The sequence below is a fragment of the Centruroides vittatus genome, unplaced genomic scaffold (genome assembly GCF_030686945.1).
Source record: "Centruroides vittatus isolate TY-2023 unplaced genomic scaffold, ASM3068694v2 contig_1416, whole genome shotgun sequence".
In the NCBI taxonomy this organism is placed as follows: Eukaryota; Metazoa; Arthropoda; class Arachnida; order Scorpiones; family Buthidae; genus Centruroides; species Centruroides vittatus.
Window position 1 is genome coordinate 1,208,426 of NW_027120889.1, and position 17,393 is coordinate 1,225,818.

The following is a 17,393-nucleotide window of genomic DNA, read 5'->3' on the forward strand; positions in this document are numbered from 1 at the left end:
TGGATCAAAATTCAAATACCATAATTCATTTCTAATATTGACATATTATGGAATAAAAACATGTGTTTAAAAAGAAAAAAATAAAATTATGGTGTATTGTAAATATTATTTTTCTGGTATTAACTATTTTTAGGAACTTTTATATTTATAAAAACAAATATTTTAATTATTATTCAGATACATTTGGAATTTATTTATGTGCTTTGTCATTTCCATGTGCTTGCAAGCTTATAAATGTAGTTTAATCCTGAGCTTTGCTACTACAGTATTTATATTATAGCCACAGAAATTAGCTTGCGTGTTAAAAAATTTGCTGATGGATAAATAGCAGTTTATTAACAACTGATCATTTAGTAATTACTAAGAATTGTATACATATTATTATTCTATAATTCCCCATCAGAATTAATAATTTAGATAAATACATGCAATAAAATAAAATTGAAATAAATTTTATGCTATTCATTGATCTGATAAACTAAAAAAATATATTATTAAAATTTTAATTTAATAAAATGTTAGTTATTTTCTGTAAATTGCTAGATGTGAATTTAATTTAATAAAAACTTTATCTATGAAAAATAATTCCTTAGTTTAAAATCTTCAATTTTCTGTGGGGTTGAATATATTTTAGTTGCTATATTTGAACTAAAAACTTTTTATCAATTATTATCTTAAATTAAACAATATTAAATTTTGCAGCTTTAAAATTTAAATACAGAACTCGATATTGATTTAACGAGCAATATTACCAGGAAGTTTTGTAAATTCGTATAAAAACTTCAGCATTCCATTAGAATCAATTTATCTGAGTTTAATTGTTAATATTAAGCAAGTTAAAGACTAGTGTATTAACGAATGTGAACTATGTAATTACATGAAGTTAAATTAACAAAATTTAATAAAACATGAAATAATAGGATTTTTTCTAGTAATTATTTTGGTTTTCAATGTTTTTAGATAAAAAAAAACTATGCTTAACTATAAATGGCTTTTTAGAAGTTTGAAACAATACAAATTCTATATTTATTATCCCAAAAAATGCTTAATTCTGCTCACATTTAATGAATTTATATACTAAAATAATCATTACAAAGTTTTTTTTGTTGTATAATAAAATATAATTTAGAGATTTTTTTTTTTAACTTTTATCATTTCAAAAAAATAGCATAGTTGGGAATCAGCTTCAGTTATCTGACCTCAGAATATTTATTTTATTGCTTTTTGTTTATTCAAGATAATTTAGTTCTCAGCCTTCCAAAGTCAAACATATGATTATGAAAATTTTCTCAGAGTAATATATATTTTTTTTTTATACCATGTTCGATTAGTATTTACCAAAGTTTTTTTATGCTAATTCAATAGATAATTAAGCTTTTATTAGTGACAAATTGATTAAATTATTAAATTTTGTTAATAAAATCTAAAGATTTTATCAACGTACACATGTGAGATGTAAACCGGAGTTCTGTCTACATTTTTTTTTACTGTAAATCTGTTATTTAGATAACTATCTTTCTGTTAACACAGAGTTTGCTCATTTTATGAGCAGTAGAGGCCTAGAGGCAAGCTTTGGACATGATAATTTGGTTCTATCTTCAAGCAATAGCAAAACTTTAAATTATTCTGTAAAATTGTCTGTGAGATAGAACTCTCTTGTTCTCTCCTCATGACATTGTGTATAGTGTATTTTCATCTTACTAGCTTAGTTACTATTATATTCAATTAGTTTAAACTACAATATATATAATTTGTTACAAAATTTTTATTTTTATCTTTCAACTATAGCAATATATTTATTGCAAAATTATTTTAAAAAAACCCAAATGACAAATTCATATCATTGCCCAGCATTTATCTGTTTGTATTGTTTGGTGGTAACTGGGTATTATACTGTTTAATAGGACTGTCTGCTTATATATAATTCAGAAATCAGTTGCTTTTAATATTTATATTAATTCTAACAGAGTGAAAATATGATAAGAATATTTATTATTTCAATGATTAGAGAAGAAAAATACCGAGCTGTTGTTTTTGATTTAACAAGATACTTTTCATTTTTGTTTCCTAAACAAACTGTAGTTAAATGATCATGATTATATTTCATAATTCCTATTAATAAATGATAAATACAAACTTTTGTAGATACATTTTTATCAAATTGTGATTAAATGATTAAATATAGTTTGGTGGTTATAAAAATAATTTCATTTTTTTATTCTTTTTAGACAAAATAAACTTCTAAGATTAATTAATCATTTTGAGTTGTTAAAGTAGTTTTTTTTAATTGTAATGTGTACTTTTGTTTTGTTATTTATTCGTTGTTTCCTCTTCAGCATTTAATTTGGTATTGCATATAATAATCTATTTGAGAAATAATAAGATAAGATTAGCTTTGGTGACACAATGAAAGTTTAATTCTAAAAATGTAAATGCGTGTTTAAAATATTATTGTTATTATTATAATAAATATTTAACAAGGTTGCTAAACATTTTCTTGTATAATAATTAGACAGAATAATTTAGATCCAAGCGATTTTTCTGAATTATCAGGCTATTATTAACGCTAAGTTAATAATTCATTACTAATTAATTTGACTAGAGGTAAGCGATTATGCCGTCATCTCATGTTAATTTTTAATAAGTATAATAAATAAATTTTTAAATTTAGAAATTTCTGGAATTATTATAATCATTAAAATTAATACGAGACGACTGCAATAACCGCCTACCTCCAGTCAAATTAACGAGTAACTAATTATTAATTTAGCCCAAAAATATCCAAATAATTCAGCAAATCATTTAGATTGGGTTATGAGATGTTGTTGTTGTTATATATAAAAGAATTTAGAACAATGATTATATAAATCATGTGAAATATGATTCCTATTTAATATTGTGTAATAAATTTTAAAAACTAGAGTGAACCGATGGTATAAAATCTTGCTTTTGATACTGAAATAATAGTGCTAAGTCAATCAGTCATTAAATTCTTATTAAATTTTACCAGAAATATGAAACTACATAATAAATACATTTGTAATGATGATACTGTTGTGTTAAAGGAATTTTTTTTCATTTTTATGATTTTAGTTCGTAAAATTTTAATATCTTTTTACTTATCAGATTGGTCGGAATTAAATATTTGTTTAAGGCTGTTTTTAGAATGATATTGAAGTTGTCGCTATAACTTAGAAGTTTAATTCTTTATTTATTTATTTATTTTAGATTTTAAAATAATAGTAATAGTTAAATTTATTATTATTGAGTCTTTATTTATTGAACAAAAAATGATAAAAATGTGAACTAATTGTATTTATTTAAAGCATATTTAATATATAATATAATGTGATTGGTAATTTAAAATTTCCAATTAAATTACATAAATAAATATAATAATCAGTATATAATACTAAATATAATAAATATCAGGTTTGGATGTTTGTGTATTCAATTATAACCCAATGATATATATCGTGCTGAGGTAGATGCCATTGTGGGAGTTATAGGTCATAGGCGCTGAGTTGTCTCCAGCCAGTGCCGTAAGTTACCGAGTACGGTTATGTCTAAATATAATAATCAAGATAAAATCTTAAATTACTAAAGTTTAAATAAATGAATAAAGATTTTATTGCATTACTGAAATTTCAGAAAATAATACTGATAAATTGATTCACCAATATAATTGTCTTCATCTATTCTAAATCAGTTTAAGTTGATATTTTTGTAACTAAAATTTGTATGTAAATTCTGTAAAGTTCTATAAAGTTTTATTATATAAACTTTGTTTAATACAAAATAAAAATTATTGAATTCTATATTTTTGTAATCAGGTATCAATAATAAAGATGTAAATAATTTAGATTAAATATGAGAGGATGATATTTTTTTTAAATAAAATGAAAGGTAATTTTATTGATCAGTAACCTTACTATCCACTCTTCCTTGAACAGTTTGACCTCAAAAGCAATGTTGGAGATATTGCATCAGTACAGAGAAATTAAATTACTAACAATAGAAAAGAAAGCGTAGATCTAACTTTTTATTTCAAAACCGAAACTCCATGCTTCGTTTGTGTAAAAATTATTTCCGAAAATCTTGTCTTATCACAAAACAAAATTCTCTATCTTATTTGCAATCAGAAGTATCAAATTTGTGCTGTTCAAGATAATTGTAGATAATTTCTACAATTTTTTTTAATATTTTTATATTTACAACTGCAGAAGCCTTGGACAAATTTTTATCACTTTTATATAAACACATACATGGTTTTGCTGATTATATTAATAAATATATCAAAGAGAAATGGAATTGCTGATATTTAATATTTAAAAATAAAATAAGGCTAACTTTGTTTCCTTTTTATATAAAATTCGTTGTCCCTGTTGTTTATATTTTATGGAAATATATTACAACCGGTGTTGATTTGAATTTGATTTCTTCTGAAAACTGGTTTTCCTTTAAAAGATAAAAGGGATTAAAAAACCATTTATATAATTTTAACAGTTATTGATAGTGTAATAAGCTTCATTTATAAAGTATCTTTTCTAAGAAAAATAAAACTGTTAATTTTTTTGCAAATGCTACTTGTTTATTTTCTTAAGTGTAAATTTTCTGTCAGACAAATACTCTTGGGAGAGTTGTATTTGATCTGCTAGTGAATCTTTTTTGAGTATGATAGTTGTTATTTCCTGTATTTAAATATGTAAAACAACTGCTAGATAAAATTAGAAACCTGATTTTTGTCATTAAAAAGTTCATAAAAAAAACTTCATTCAATTCCTGTATAAATTATATCAAGAAACTGATTAAAATAACAATTGTTTAGAGAACAAATCAGAAAAATACTAAATACAGTAGTGTCAAAAATCCAGATTTGGTCATCAAAAAATGGATACTAATTAAAATGTGTATATTTGAAAATCTAGACAAATAGAAAATCCAGATGGGTCCAACCCCAATTAGTTCAGATTTCTGACATTTCATTGTATTTAACAAATTTGATAATTTTTCTGAATTTACATTTATATTAAATTTATATTTGAATGTCTCTAGAGAACTTAAAATACACGATATTGAGCACTTACATTTCCTTTTTTGTTTTCAACTCTTTAATCTTTTGTAACAACTCTTTTTTAAATGATCGCTACCACTCCAAAAACTGGGTATACTTGAACTAAAGCCAATAAAAAACCAGCAGAGAAGTTTGGAAATGATAACATTTTTTCCCATGTTAATCCTGATGATGACCATTCAACATGGCTGAAAACATTAGCACCTCTGTACTTCTCTGCTGGATACTAGGTTTTTTAGTGACCATAGTTTTTAAATGACTGAATTATCTGATGGAACAAACTGTATCTTTTACTACTATTTTTTCATTTTTTGTGTTACTTTCATCTCTTTTTTAATCCTTGTTATCATATTCTTTAATTTCTTCCTCATTCTCATTTTTATTTCTATGAATAAATAATTTGATTTCATTTTTTCTTTAATTTTTTTACAGTTGCTTTTTAAAGCTCTTTGTCTTAAGCTTCTTAATCTTATTTTGCTCTTCCACTTTGAAAGGATCTGAAGAGTGAGCCCATTTTCTATTATTGTGTATTTTGATCATGATGTCACTATACTTTATCAACTTCATAAATTAATTATTTAAGAGTAACAAGACTTATAAATACTGTATTGTCAAGTGTATAATACTGGATAACCTGCAGAAAATTTCAAGAACAAAATAAACGTTTTTCATAACGTATTTACCAACCTGCACAACCTCATGGCTGTTGCAGGTTTGAGTCCCACTCTGGGCCAATTCTTTTCCTCTAGAATTTTCTAAATTACTTAATAAATATTAATTTTAATAAGAGCTGGTGCCTAATGTCTACCTATCTCTAGTGCCAAATTATTCAGTATTTAATAATTAGTAGTAGCGGTATTCTAGCTCAGTTTAATTAGGTAATCATTGGGCTTTGAGGTATTCATATAAGTAAATAAATAAATGAATAAATCTTGTGACTTATAATAAATGTGTGTTGTTTAAATATCAATTGAATTTTTGAGATAATTCAGTTAATAATAATGTTTGTTTAGATATGAAAGGTTGTTCTTTAATTTTTTTTTTTAAATTTGAAATTGATATTTTAGTATAAATTGCAAATAAAGTGCCACTTGTATGTAATTCTTACATTAGATATTAACATTATTGCTGCTGTATAAACCTTTTTCCTGCCTATTTTCAAAATCTGGGTCATCAGATAACTCTTGTCTATCTCATTAAAAACTCATTAGAAACTTTTTATAAAAAACATAATTTTATTATTATTGGAAAAAAGAATCATTTAAAAAGTATATTTTAACAAGAAATGCATTTTATTTGATTAATTATAGAATTTTTAAAATTTATACATAAGAAAATTTCAAAACAGTAGGATACAGTTATATTATCAACTTATACTAAAATAACAAGCAAAAACTACATTTAACAACTTTACATTTCCCTCTCCATTAACTCTCTCATCTCTTTCTACAAGATCATATTGACACTACCACTTCAAGACCAAAAACCAGTTTTCCTGCACAAATTGCTCAGCAGGGGGTTTGTAGTAAACAGACTACTGGCAGTGAAGTCAAACTTTTACTTGTATTTCTTCAATTTTCATTGGCAATTATTATCATTTATATTCATAAAATATTTTTCTGGTCTATAGTGGTTGTGTTTTTCATTTGTTTTCATTTTTTAAAGTATTGTATAGTAAATAAATTTATTTTCTCCAGTCTCCAGTCCAGACATGGTAGAATTACATTGAAGTTGCTAATTATTATAAGCAAATTCTCTAAATTGTAAAGCATAGCAGTAAGACTACTTTAAAAAACATGTCAAGAATTTTTAACTGGGTTTGGATTCCATTTATTTCATCTCATGTGTTTGTAAATTGTTTTATGCAATGTGACAAATAACCTAGATATATAGAATGTTCGAGAAAGATCTATATTATAAAATTCATTTAAAAACCGAAGCAGTCTATCAATATGTGGTTTGCAGTAAAAGAAAGATTAACTAAAAAAAGCTTTTTGTTACAAAAATTGAGGGTGTTTTCCTTCTAACTCATTGTTTTTTTAATGAAGAATGAATGCCAAATGAAGAATGCCCAATCTGATTTCCTGCCAGGTGTTGTTTAGTATTTCTTGTATAACATTGGAGATGCAAGGGTATTCTCTCTTTCTAAGTAGTAACATTAGGAACACGTTACTACTTAGGAAGAAAGAATAACACATTTCATAAGTTTATGTGAATAATTGTTACTAGTAAAGAAATCCAGTGAGGTTATTTCAGACAATCTAGGAGACCAGGGTGTTGGTCTCCCATAGCCAATCCATTTATTATAATGTAGATCTTTTTTGGACACCCTGTATGTACTACTAATAAGCAACTCTATTTTACTTTGAAGGATTATTACACAACTCAGAGTTAAATGTATTTATTTTTGATTAAATGTTTTTTGAGATGTTTTTCATATCATCAGATTGAACACCTGAATTGTTTCAAACACAGAACATAGGAATAAGGTTATTATTTTATTAATTAATAAATTTATTTTACATATTATTGGAACTGTCAGTTGACAAAAGATTTCCACCTCCCAAATAACATATGTTTCGAGAACTTTTAACAAATTTGAACATAATCTCATTCCATTTTAAAATTCTGTTTAAAAATGAAAATAAAATGTTCTAAATCTAACAAATTAATAAAATAGTAATAAAATAAAAGTTTAAGTAAATAATGATATTATATAATCAAAATTAGCAATTTATTTATATGTTTAACACAAATTGCTATGATTAATGTTCAAGTTATGTTTTATGAGTGTGTTACGGCTAACGGGAATCTTAGCCAAGTACAAGTTCAGGGTTGTCGATACTCGAGAGTCCATACCCCAAGGTTCGAATCTATTCTGGGGTATATGTTCGTTCTTGCTCCACACTCATCAACGTCCTCACAACCAGGGACCAAGTAACAAAATGTCTGACCCTACAGTTCCTCTCGTACCGCGCAGGATTACTATCGCGACGACTTCTGTTGCCGAGCTAGGGGTCTTCTGCCTTAGGGGTGTTTAGTCATAATCCCACAAACAATAGCTTTGCGCCACTAGCCACTCGGACAAGCACATGTACCAAGTGTCCGTTACAGAGTGCCATGTTTTTTAAGGTGACTAACTGTTGTCAAGAGCCACATTCGTGGATTCAACTCAATCTCTTTGTATTTCTTACTTAAAACTGAGGTAGAATTAGTGGCTATTGCTAGTTCTTTCATGGTTTCTAACATAATAATCTAAAAGTCAGACACAATTACTCTTGCTTCTTTCCTTCTAACTTTGTTTTTTTAATGAAGAATGAATGCCAAATGAAGAGCTGTAGTTGCCTTTCCTTTTTTAAGTTTTCTAAATGTTCTTTTACCCTATTACCAAGTGTTTGACATGTGCTGACTATATACCACTTTGTGTCACCTATTTCATCAATTTCATCTGGAATTCTGTACACTCCACTTCTTTGATTCTCTCACATCAGCTGCCTCTGATTCCTGGTCCTTTTATATTGTGGGCTATCTGAGTTTTAACTATTGTAGTAGTCCTTCTCTTGATGTGTGTAAATACCTTTGCTGTGTCCACTTTCATTACTTTGACAAACCTCTTGCTTTGTTGTGTTAATACACTTTTTGCACTCATTTCGCTATATTCCAGATAAGTTTAGATGGTAGACTGTAGGCCTTTGTAACATCCCTAATTAATTTGATAAGTAAACTAAAGCATTCCATATGGGTTTTCTGTAGACAGATATAATGAACTTTTTCCATTTGATACCAAGGGCAATGTCCAGCTAGTTAACTTTCTTTTTGTTGACTTTATCCACTTCCAACATAATCCTATTACATTCTGATTTAATTCTTGTTAAAAACTATTTTATAGCTTTCTGTTTTCCATATTATGAGGCCATCAAGTTTTCAGAATATTGCTACTATATCTTTTTTTCTTTTTTTTTACTATTATGACTTTTATAAAGTTTAAGCAGAGTTCTGCACAGAAGAACCTATTAGGGCACCTTTTGCTTATGGAAACATCCTTGTGTACAAATTACAAGTTTTTTTAAAAATCAAATTTTAAGACAAAAGATCTATATTTGAATCTGTTATAGGTATTTGGAACCTATTCCTCTGTGAAACAGTTTGTTTAATCTATGTGAAATGCCTTGAAAAGCTGTTAATTGAAAACAAGTAAAATGGCAAGGCCATTTTTGGGATGAGACTATGTCTCGGAGACTCACTACTAAGCGGGATCACTTTGACACTCACGGCAGGTCTTGTTCTCATTCTCCAATCTTCTTTGGTATCGCTGGTTTTGAGTGCGATCGTTCAAACTTCGCTGTTCTTAGCCACGACCATGAGGTCATCCATGAGGCATTTTTGGTGAAATTAATCTATCCAATGTCAAACATTTCTCTTCATTGCGTGTCACCCTGGGTTGAATTTTTGTCGATACCTAACGAAAATTTTCGTTTTTGAAAAAATAATCGTGGCTATTGTATCATCCAAAATTATTTTTTATTTTGCACAAACAAAATATATACACATTAATAAATGTAAAAAGAAAAGAAAAATTATATTTTGGAAGTTAGTTTTAATATAAAATTATAACGACTAGTGCCATCTAGTTTCAAAAACATTCTGATGCTGAAATGAGATATCTCAGGTCAATCGATCAAGGTCAGCAGGTTGCGACCAGAGATATGTTGAGAATAACACAGGACAGGTAAATGGGTTTTTTCAAAGATTCGTTTGTCAAAATTTGATTTTGCATTTGCATTTACAACTTCCCAATGAGCAATGCATGCACAAATCTCACACTAGCACCTGTTTGTAGAAAGAGTGTCGCTACTTTGTATTTTATTTTGACTCAGTTCTCTGTCCCCTGAGTACCTACAAGTCTGGATTTTTTTTTGTGTGCGCATCATTTATGCACCAAATACTCTGTGCCATATTGCAACTCCTGATGTGTACTCCTTCATACCTCTAAGGTGTCCAGCCGTTACAGCACCGCGATTTTATAAACGAGACATAGAAATGTATTTATTGACCAGACATAGTCTGGTCAATAAATACATTTGACTTTTTCACTTGTATAGTGATTGTTCAAAGTACAGATAATTTTAATAAATGAAATTTTCAATAGTGTTTTTATGTAATAAATCATTTTTTATTACTTAACTATTTTTTTTTAAATTTTTACTAACATATAAAACAGAAAAAAATACTTTTCTATATAATATTATACTTTTATATGGGGTAGAAATTTGTCTATCTGAGGCATAAAGAATTTTATTTTGAACAGTAAGTTTAAAATAAAAAAATTCTTATATATTATTATAGTTAAGCAACAGTCTCTCTGTGGGCTGGTGTTAGTTATTGGCTTAAATATTTAACCTCATGTCAACTTACTGCAGGTGTTTGTATTTCACTGTCAGCAAATATTAGATGAAATATAACATAACAGTATTAATCATCTGTTTTATTTGAGTTAGTGGCTATTAAAAATTTTTATAACATTATATAGTGTATATGTATAATTTATTATATTTTTATCATACAAAATGTAATATAATGAATAGCATTTTTCTGAGTATAATAAATACTAATTTTTATGACAATTGCATTATCAGTTAGTTCAATAACGTATTTTTTTTTTTAACATATATTTTTATATTAAAGATCATATTAAAGACTAAATTTTATTTTTGCATAAATTCGCAGCTAATTAATTAACTAATTTTTCATTTTTAAAAGACTGAAAGAAAGATTGAGAAAAACGTTTCAAAATTTAAGATTTTGGTAAATGATTACGTAAAAGTTGTGATTAAAATATAAGGTAAATGTAAACTTTTATGAAAACTTAATCTATACGAAACGTCATTTATGCGATGAATTGGGATAGATAAATAACAATGAAATATTTAAAATAATGCATTTTCTACAAATGTAAGCTATATATAATGGCTTTATTCTGCTTTTGATGATTATGATAATAATCAAACTTAAGCTAAATGGGTTCTGGTAGAGAAACTTCACTGACTTCGGCGTTAAACTATTTCTTTTTTATTATCACAAGCACTTTCCACGAGTTTATTATCGTCGTCTTCAGGTGAAACGAATTATTTTCAATTAAAATAATTTGTTTCACCTGAAGACGACGATAATAAACTCGTCGAAAGTGCTTGTGATAATAAAAAAGAAATAGTTTAACGCCGAAGTCAGTGAAGTTTCTCTAATCAGAACCCAGTTGAAACTTGGCGTGAGTTACCAAATTTATTTTACTTAAGCTAAATGTATGAAATGTTAAAAATAGAACCAAGGTTAACATAAAATGCAATGAAATCTGGAAATAATGACTCCATAATTAACTAACAGTAGAAAACTGTCGTAATAAAAAATATTGAAAGATTTAGATATATATATATTTTTTAAATTCTTGTTTTTTATTACTTAAATACTTTGAATTGTTTATGAATGAACACGTTAAGAGATTATTTATCATCAACATTGATTTTGAATACAGTGATTAGAAGGTTAAAAATTTTTCCGAAGCTTACTTAACTGTATAATTAAAACTTAGTTAATAAAGAGAAAAATTTGGAATTTCAATACATTTTATTTTTTATAATTTACATACAGTGATCCTTACCAGTACTCAATATATGAGAATTTGATAAAACAATCTGTTTTCTGTTATTTTTAATAAGAAATAAAATATGATTTATTAGAAAACAATTTTTACTTGATTTCTGCTAATCATTATAATTATCATTTTTTACTGTTAAATAAAGAAATTTCTTGCAATTTACATATTTACTTCTCTGATACTGTATTAGTTTCTTCTGTATTGTGATTAATCTAAACAACAGTTTTATTTTCAGTTAAAATTATCAGTTGCTATACAAATAGGTCTTTTGTAGCATTTTAATGTTATTTAGATGACTGGGTTATATCACAATGAGATACAAATGTTGAATGTAAGAGTTAAGGGATAAGCTTGTCACTATTTATGAGAAATTTTCAATAATGAATACACTGAAACGATATAAAAAATTGAAATGAATACAATGAAATGATTTGTAATCAGGTTTACATTGTATGTGCAAATGGACAAAGGTTTCATTTAGCAGCCATATCTGTCACTTCATGTTATCTGAAGGTAATTTGAAATAAGTTTCGTTTACAAAAGGGATTTGAATATAAAAACAATTTTCACTTTATGCTGGGAATGTTATATGGGAGAGAGATCACACCTAACCAATGTTAAAAATATGTGTTTATTAAAAATTGCAAGTACTTTTGTAAAATAAATTTGGTAACTCACGCCAAGTTTTAACTGGGTTCTGGTAGAGAAACTTCACTGACTTCGGCGTTAAACTATTTCTTTTTTATTATCACAAGCACTTTCGACGAGTTTATTATCGTCGTCTTCAGGTGAAACGAATTACTTTAAAAAACGAACGTGCAGAATGTTCTAAGGAGAACAGAATTTTTGAATTCAAAAACAGGCATCCGGTAATTCCGTTACGAACGCGCAAAAAAGATGTTGGCATGTTCGAAAATCATAAATCTACGGTGCGGGCGGCGCATGCGTGGAACTGACACCGCGATGGCGATACGATGTTAGGCGCGTTTCGTTGTTTAAGCGCCGATATAATGCTACCCACACTCCGGGTAGATCTAGAGTGGGGATATTACATGCTTCCGTAGTGGCTGTGAGAAGCGCTTCCCAGATGAGTACAAGCTTTCGATTGCTGCAACACTTTATTATTTCCGTTCTGGACCACAGGGGGTTGTAGCCTTGCTCGAGAACTTTTTTAGCGAGTTCTGTGGTATATTTTCCCTTTGCTACATCATCCTGATGCTCTGCTAGACGGGAAGCGAGCATTCTTGTTGTTGCTCCTATGTATCTTGTGCTAGCTCCCATTTCCGGATTTTCTAGGTGTATTGCGTAGACTCCTGATTTTTCTAAATGTTGCCAACGCATTGATCATCAGAAAAGGTTTTAACATACAACAGGTGCTAGACATACGTGACGCCCTAACTTTCATCACTGAGCACAACTATTTCCTTTTCAACAAGAACATCTACTTGCAAAGGCAAGGTGTTCCTATGGGCTCCCCGCTATCTGCAGTCTTAGCTGAGCTCATTATGAGAGAAATCGAGCGTAGAATCTTCCACTCCCCTCTTGCCATCAGTTATCCGTCACTGTATCTGCGCTATGTCGACGATATCTTAATAATATGGGAGAATACAGAGGAGGAATTTTTCAAATTTGTGCAGCAACTAGCAAGCATATATCCCACAATCAGTTTCACCTGGGAGAAAGAGCAGGATGAATCAATAACATTCTTGGATTTGTGCATAAAAAAGTCGGTTGAGGGGCCGCAGTTTGCAGTTCATCACAAATCTAACGAGTTACCGTCTATTATCCCAGCAGATGCTTTCCAACTGTCGAGATATATCAATGCCGCCATTGCTGCACTTGTTAGAAGGGCGCTATTACTTCCGTCGACGCAGATAGCAATAAAAAGTGAATTAGACATCGTCAGACTAGCGGTATCTCGTGCAGGATTCACGCGTGGCAAATACGAGCATGTACTCCGCAAGGTAAAGGAGTCCCTATTCCCACGTACCATGCTGCACAAAAAAGAAAAAACATCCACGATCCAGATTCCGTTGCCGTATCTCGGACCACCCTCTATACGCATCAGTCGCATCTTTCGGCGGTACAACTACAATCTACCTATAACCCCTCTACCAAACCTACGTAGGTGCATCTGCAATGATCGTGACAAGCTAACTACTTTAGAAAAATCAGGAGTCTACGCAATACACCTAGAAAATCCGGAAACGGGAGCTAGCACAAGATACATAGGAGCAACAACAAGAATGCTCGCTTCCCGTCTAGCAGAGCATCAGGATGATGTAGCAAAGGGAAAATATACCACAGAACTCGCTAAAAAAGTTCTCGAGCAAGGCTACAACCCCCTGTGGTCCAGAACGGAAATAATAAAGTGTTGCAGCAATCGAAAGCTTGTACTCATCTGGGAAGCGCTTCTCACAGCCACTACGGAAGCATGTAATATCCCCACTCTAGATCTACCCGGAGTGTGGGTAGCATTATATCGGCGCTTAAACAACGAAACGCGCCTAACATCGTATCGCCATCGCGGTGTCAGTTCCACGCATGCGCTGCCCGCACCGTAGATTTATGATTTTCGAACATGCCAACATCTTTTTTGTGCGTTCGTAACGGAATTACCGGATGCCTGTTTTTGAATTCAAAAATTCTGTTCTCCTTAGAACATTCTGCACGTTCGTTTTTTAAAGTAATTCGTTTCACCTGAAGACGACGATAATAAACTCGTCGAAAGTGCTTGTGATAATAAAAAAGAAATAGTTTAACGCCGAAGTCAGTGAAGTTTCTCTACCAGAACCCAAGTACTTTTGAAGACATACAGCACAAATTTTAAACATAATAAAAAAAAACATAAATGCAATGTTTATTTTTTAAATTTCATAAAGGCTTGAAGTTGGCACATCAAATATTTAATAAAAAATTAGAAGTCTAATAAAATTGAGATGCACGTGAAATTATCAACAAAAATATAATTCTCCAAGTATAAAGATCTTTAGAGCATATACAAAGTGCGTTGTTTAAATAATATCTGTAAATGCAGAATATTGATGGTAGGAGTATTACAGGGTGATGAGGATGTGATCAACTTTGTGCCTTTACGAAATTTAAATGAAACTTTGCATTTATGTTCTTTTCTTATGTTCAAAATTTGTGTTGAACTTTTTCCTGATGACGAAGGCTGTATGTCTTTGAAACAGTGATAGCCAAACCGCCATCCAAAAGCTCAAAAATCCAACATGTTACTTTTCTCATGTTTTGGATTTCATGAAACACCATAACAGTAATTCAATCATGTTAACCTCTGTTAAAGGACATGCAGGCTTAGCTGGCAATGAGGTAGCTGAGAAACAAACAAGCAAAGGGCAAATTCCTCCTCTTCTACTGAGTTCAGCAACATTCCCTACACCACTATCAAGAACACTGTTCATGCTACTGCTATCAGCCTTTGGCAGAGGGAATGGGAGAATGGTAACACTGGAAGGATAACATTTTCCTTCATCCCCAACATAGAGACGAGACTTAAACTAAAGCATCTTTCCATCACATATATAAATACACAAATTTTTATTGGACATGGCAACCTTGAGGCCTATCACTGGTTTGGTCACAGAGACACTCCCTTATGCGGCTGTAACAACACCTCAATACAAGACGTTCATTATTATATATTTGAATGCAATACCTTCATACAAGAGCGAGAAACACTTCCAAGGACTCAACTGGCCATCCAAAATGGACAACTTTGTCACGGATCAAAAACTTTTTAAAAGTCTCATGGACTTCCTTGCTTCAACTGGAGTGTTGGAGCAAGGAAGATCTGACTATCGATCATCACAACAGTGAGTGCATCTGTATAGTGTAAACTTTACTTCAACAATTGATCACAAATGTATATAATGTAAATACTACCTATGTCGTTCCCACAAAGTGTAGTGGGCGTGCATTTGGTACCTTTTCGATGTTACTATTGTATTGTTTGTTATTTTATTTCTGTATTCTTTGTATTTTTACTTTGGTTTAGTTAATCCGGCGAAGACACCCTGTGCCTCCCTTTTTCCGCCCTTATCCTATTTTCTGTATTTTCACCTTCGCCTTCACATTCTGCCTTCTTTTCTTTATTTTCAAACCAGGTAATACCACTGAGTGCACCTGGTCTCTCACCTCTGTCAGCTACAAGTGTTTACAAGTGTATGTATGAAAGCACTTACAATTTTAATAAATACATGATTTGAATATAAATATTGTTAGTTTTTGAGTCTTACTTTGCTAAAAGAAATATGCTTTAATAAATTTAAGAATTTGATGCAAGAACATAAAAATAATAGTTATTTAAGTAATTCAAAGTAAACTTAATTAAAAAGAAACAAAACTTAGATGTGTTTATTTTTATAGAATTTCAAAAACTAAAGCTGTATTTTTATAAGCTTTAGTTTTTGAAATTCTATAAATATAAAGCTGTATATATATGTGTGTGTATAAATATAAAGCTTTACAGCTTTATATTTATACACACACATTTAAATAAAGTTGAGTTTTGAGAATGAAGTGTAAATAATAATGATTTTTATTTCTTAGTTATTTAAGTTAAATATATTTTTGTTAACCTATTTTCTGCATGTTAATTCTTAACTTTTTTTTAATTTTTAGACCTTTCAAGAGCACAACGAAGTCTTGCAAATACTCTAATGAATTTCAAGTTTGAATGCATAGGAAATAGTCAAACTGATGATGAAATAGTTATAGGTATGATTTGTTAATTTTAATATTGTGGTATTCGTTTTACATTTAAGATCTAATTTATTTAGTTTACTAATATTTATTTAATAAGGTATAAATATTGATATTTAGATTGAATTTACCTAAAACTAGAATCTAAAAATATGCTGTTGTTTAGTTAATTATTTCCATAATTGCATGTAAATAACCTGCAGGTTATCTGTGTTTGAAAGTCAGTTTGAAAGCAGGTTTGGATTATGCAATGATGCAGGTTATGTATCCATTTTGACTTGCAGTTACAAACTCATTAAGCAGCTTTTCCTTTTGTCTAAAGTCACCAAAAGCATTTATAGGAAACAAAAAAAAAAATCCTTTGCATCCAGGAGACAGTCATATTATTATTATTATTTTTTCCCAAACTATCAAAGATACACAGATTTATTTCTTGCCCTTAGTTCTCTCCTGTTCATTTTCTATAAGTTTTTAATTGATATTATTTGTCACTCCTACTTGAACTTGTATCTTAAAAGCTGATAAGTTCAATAATTCTCACTTCTCTGAAAGAACTATTTAGAAGATTCTAATGTTATTTAGAAAGTTTTGTGACGTTTTCTTCTATTTTAGCTTTTTTCATTGAACAGAAGCAGAGTGATCAACTCTTAAACCAGTCAATGGATATTAGTGAGGTTGAGGCTGAAGTTTTAAATGCAAAAACGTGTATGTCAGACATTCAGCACCGCTTTCCTGTAAGCCTAGAAGTTTGACAATGGTGTTTAGAAAGTCAGTGGAATCATGCTCGACATTCCAAATGCCATTGTCAAACTTCTAGGCTTATGGGGAAAGCGGCACCGAACGTCCGACGTACATGTTTTCACGTTTAAAACTTCAGCCTCATGCTTGTTAGTTCATTTGTCACGGTCCATTGGATGTCTGTGATATCTTGACGAAACATCC

The 17,393-nt window shown here is 29.6% G+C and overlaps 1 protein-coding gene and 1 long non-coding RNA gene across 2 annotated transcripts in view; both read left to right on the forward strand.

Annotated features, from left to right (window-relative positions):
* Positions 1-17,393, forward strand: part of LOC136968212 (uncharacterized) — a 208,931-nt gene that overhangs the window by 37,306 nt on the left and 154,232 nt on the right. The gene's annotated exons all lie outside the window — the stretch shown is intronic.
* Positions 1-17,393, forward strand: part of LOC136968208 (rho GTPase-activating protein 26-like) — a 60,537-nt gene that overhangs the window by 3,800 nt on the left and 39,344 nt on the right. Inside the window, 1 exon segment of the mRNA XM_067262190.1 lies at positions 16,371-16,466. Within this exon segment, the coding sequence (XP_067118291.1) occupies positions 16,371-16,466 (96 nt within the window).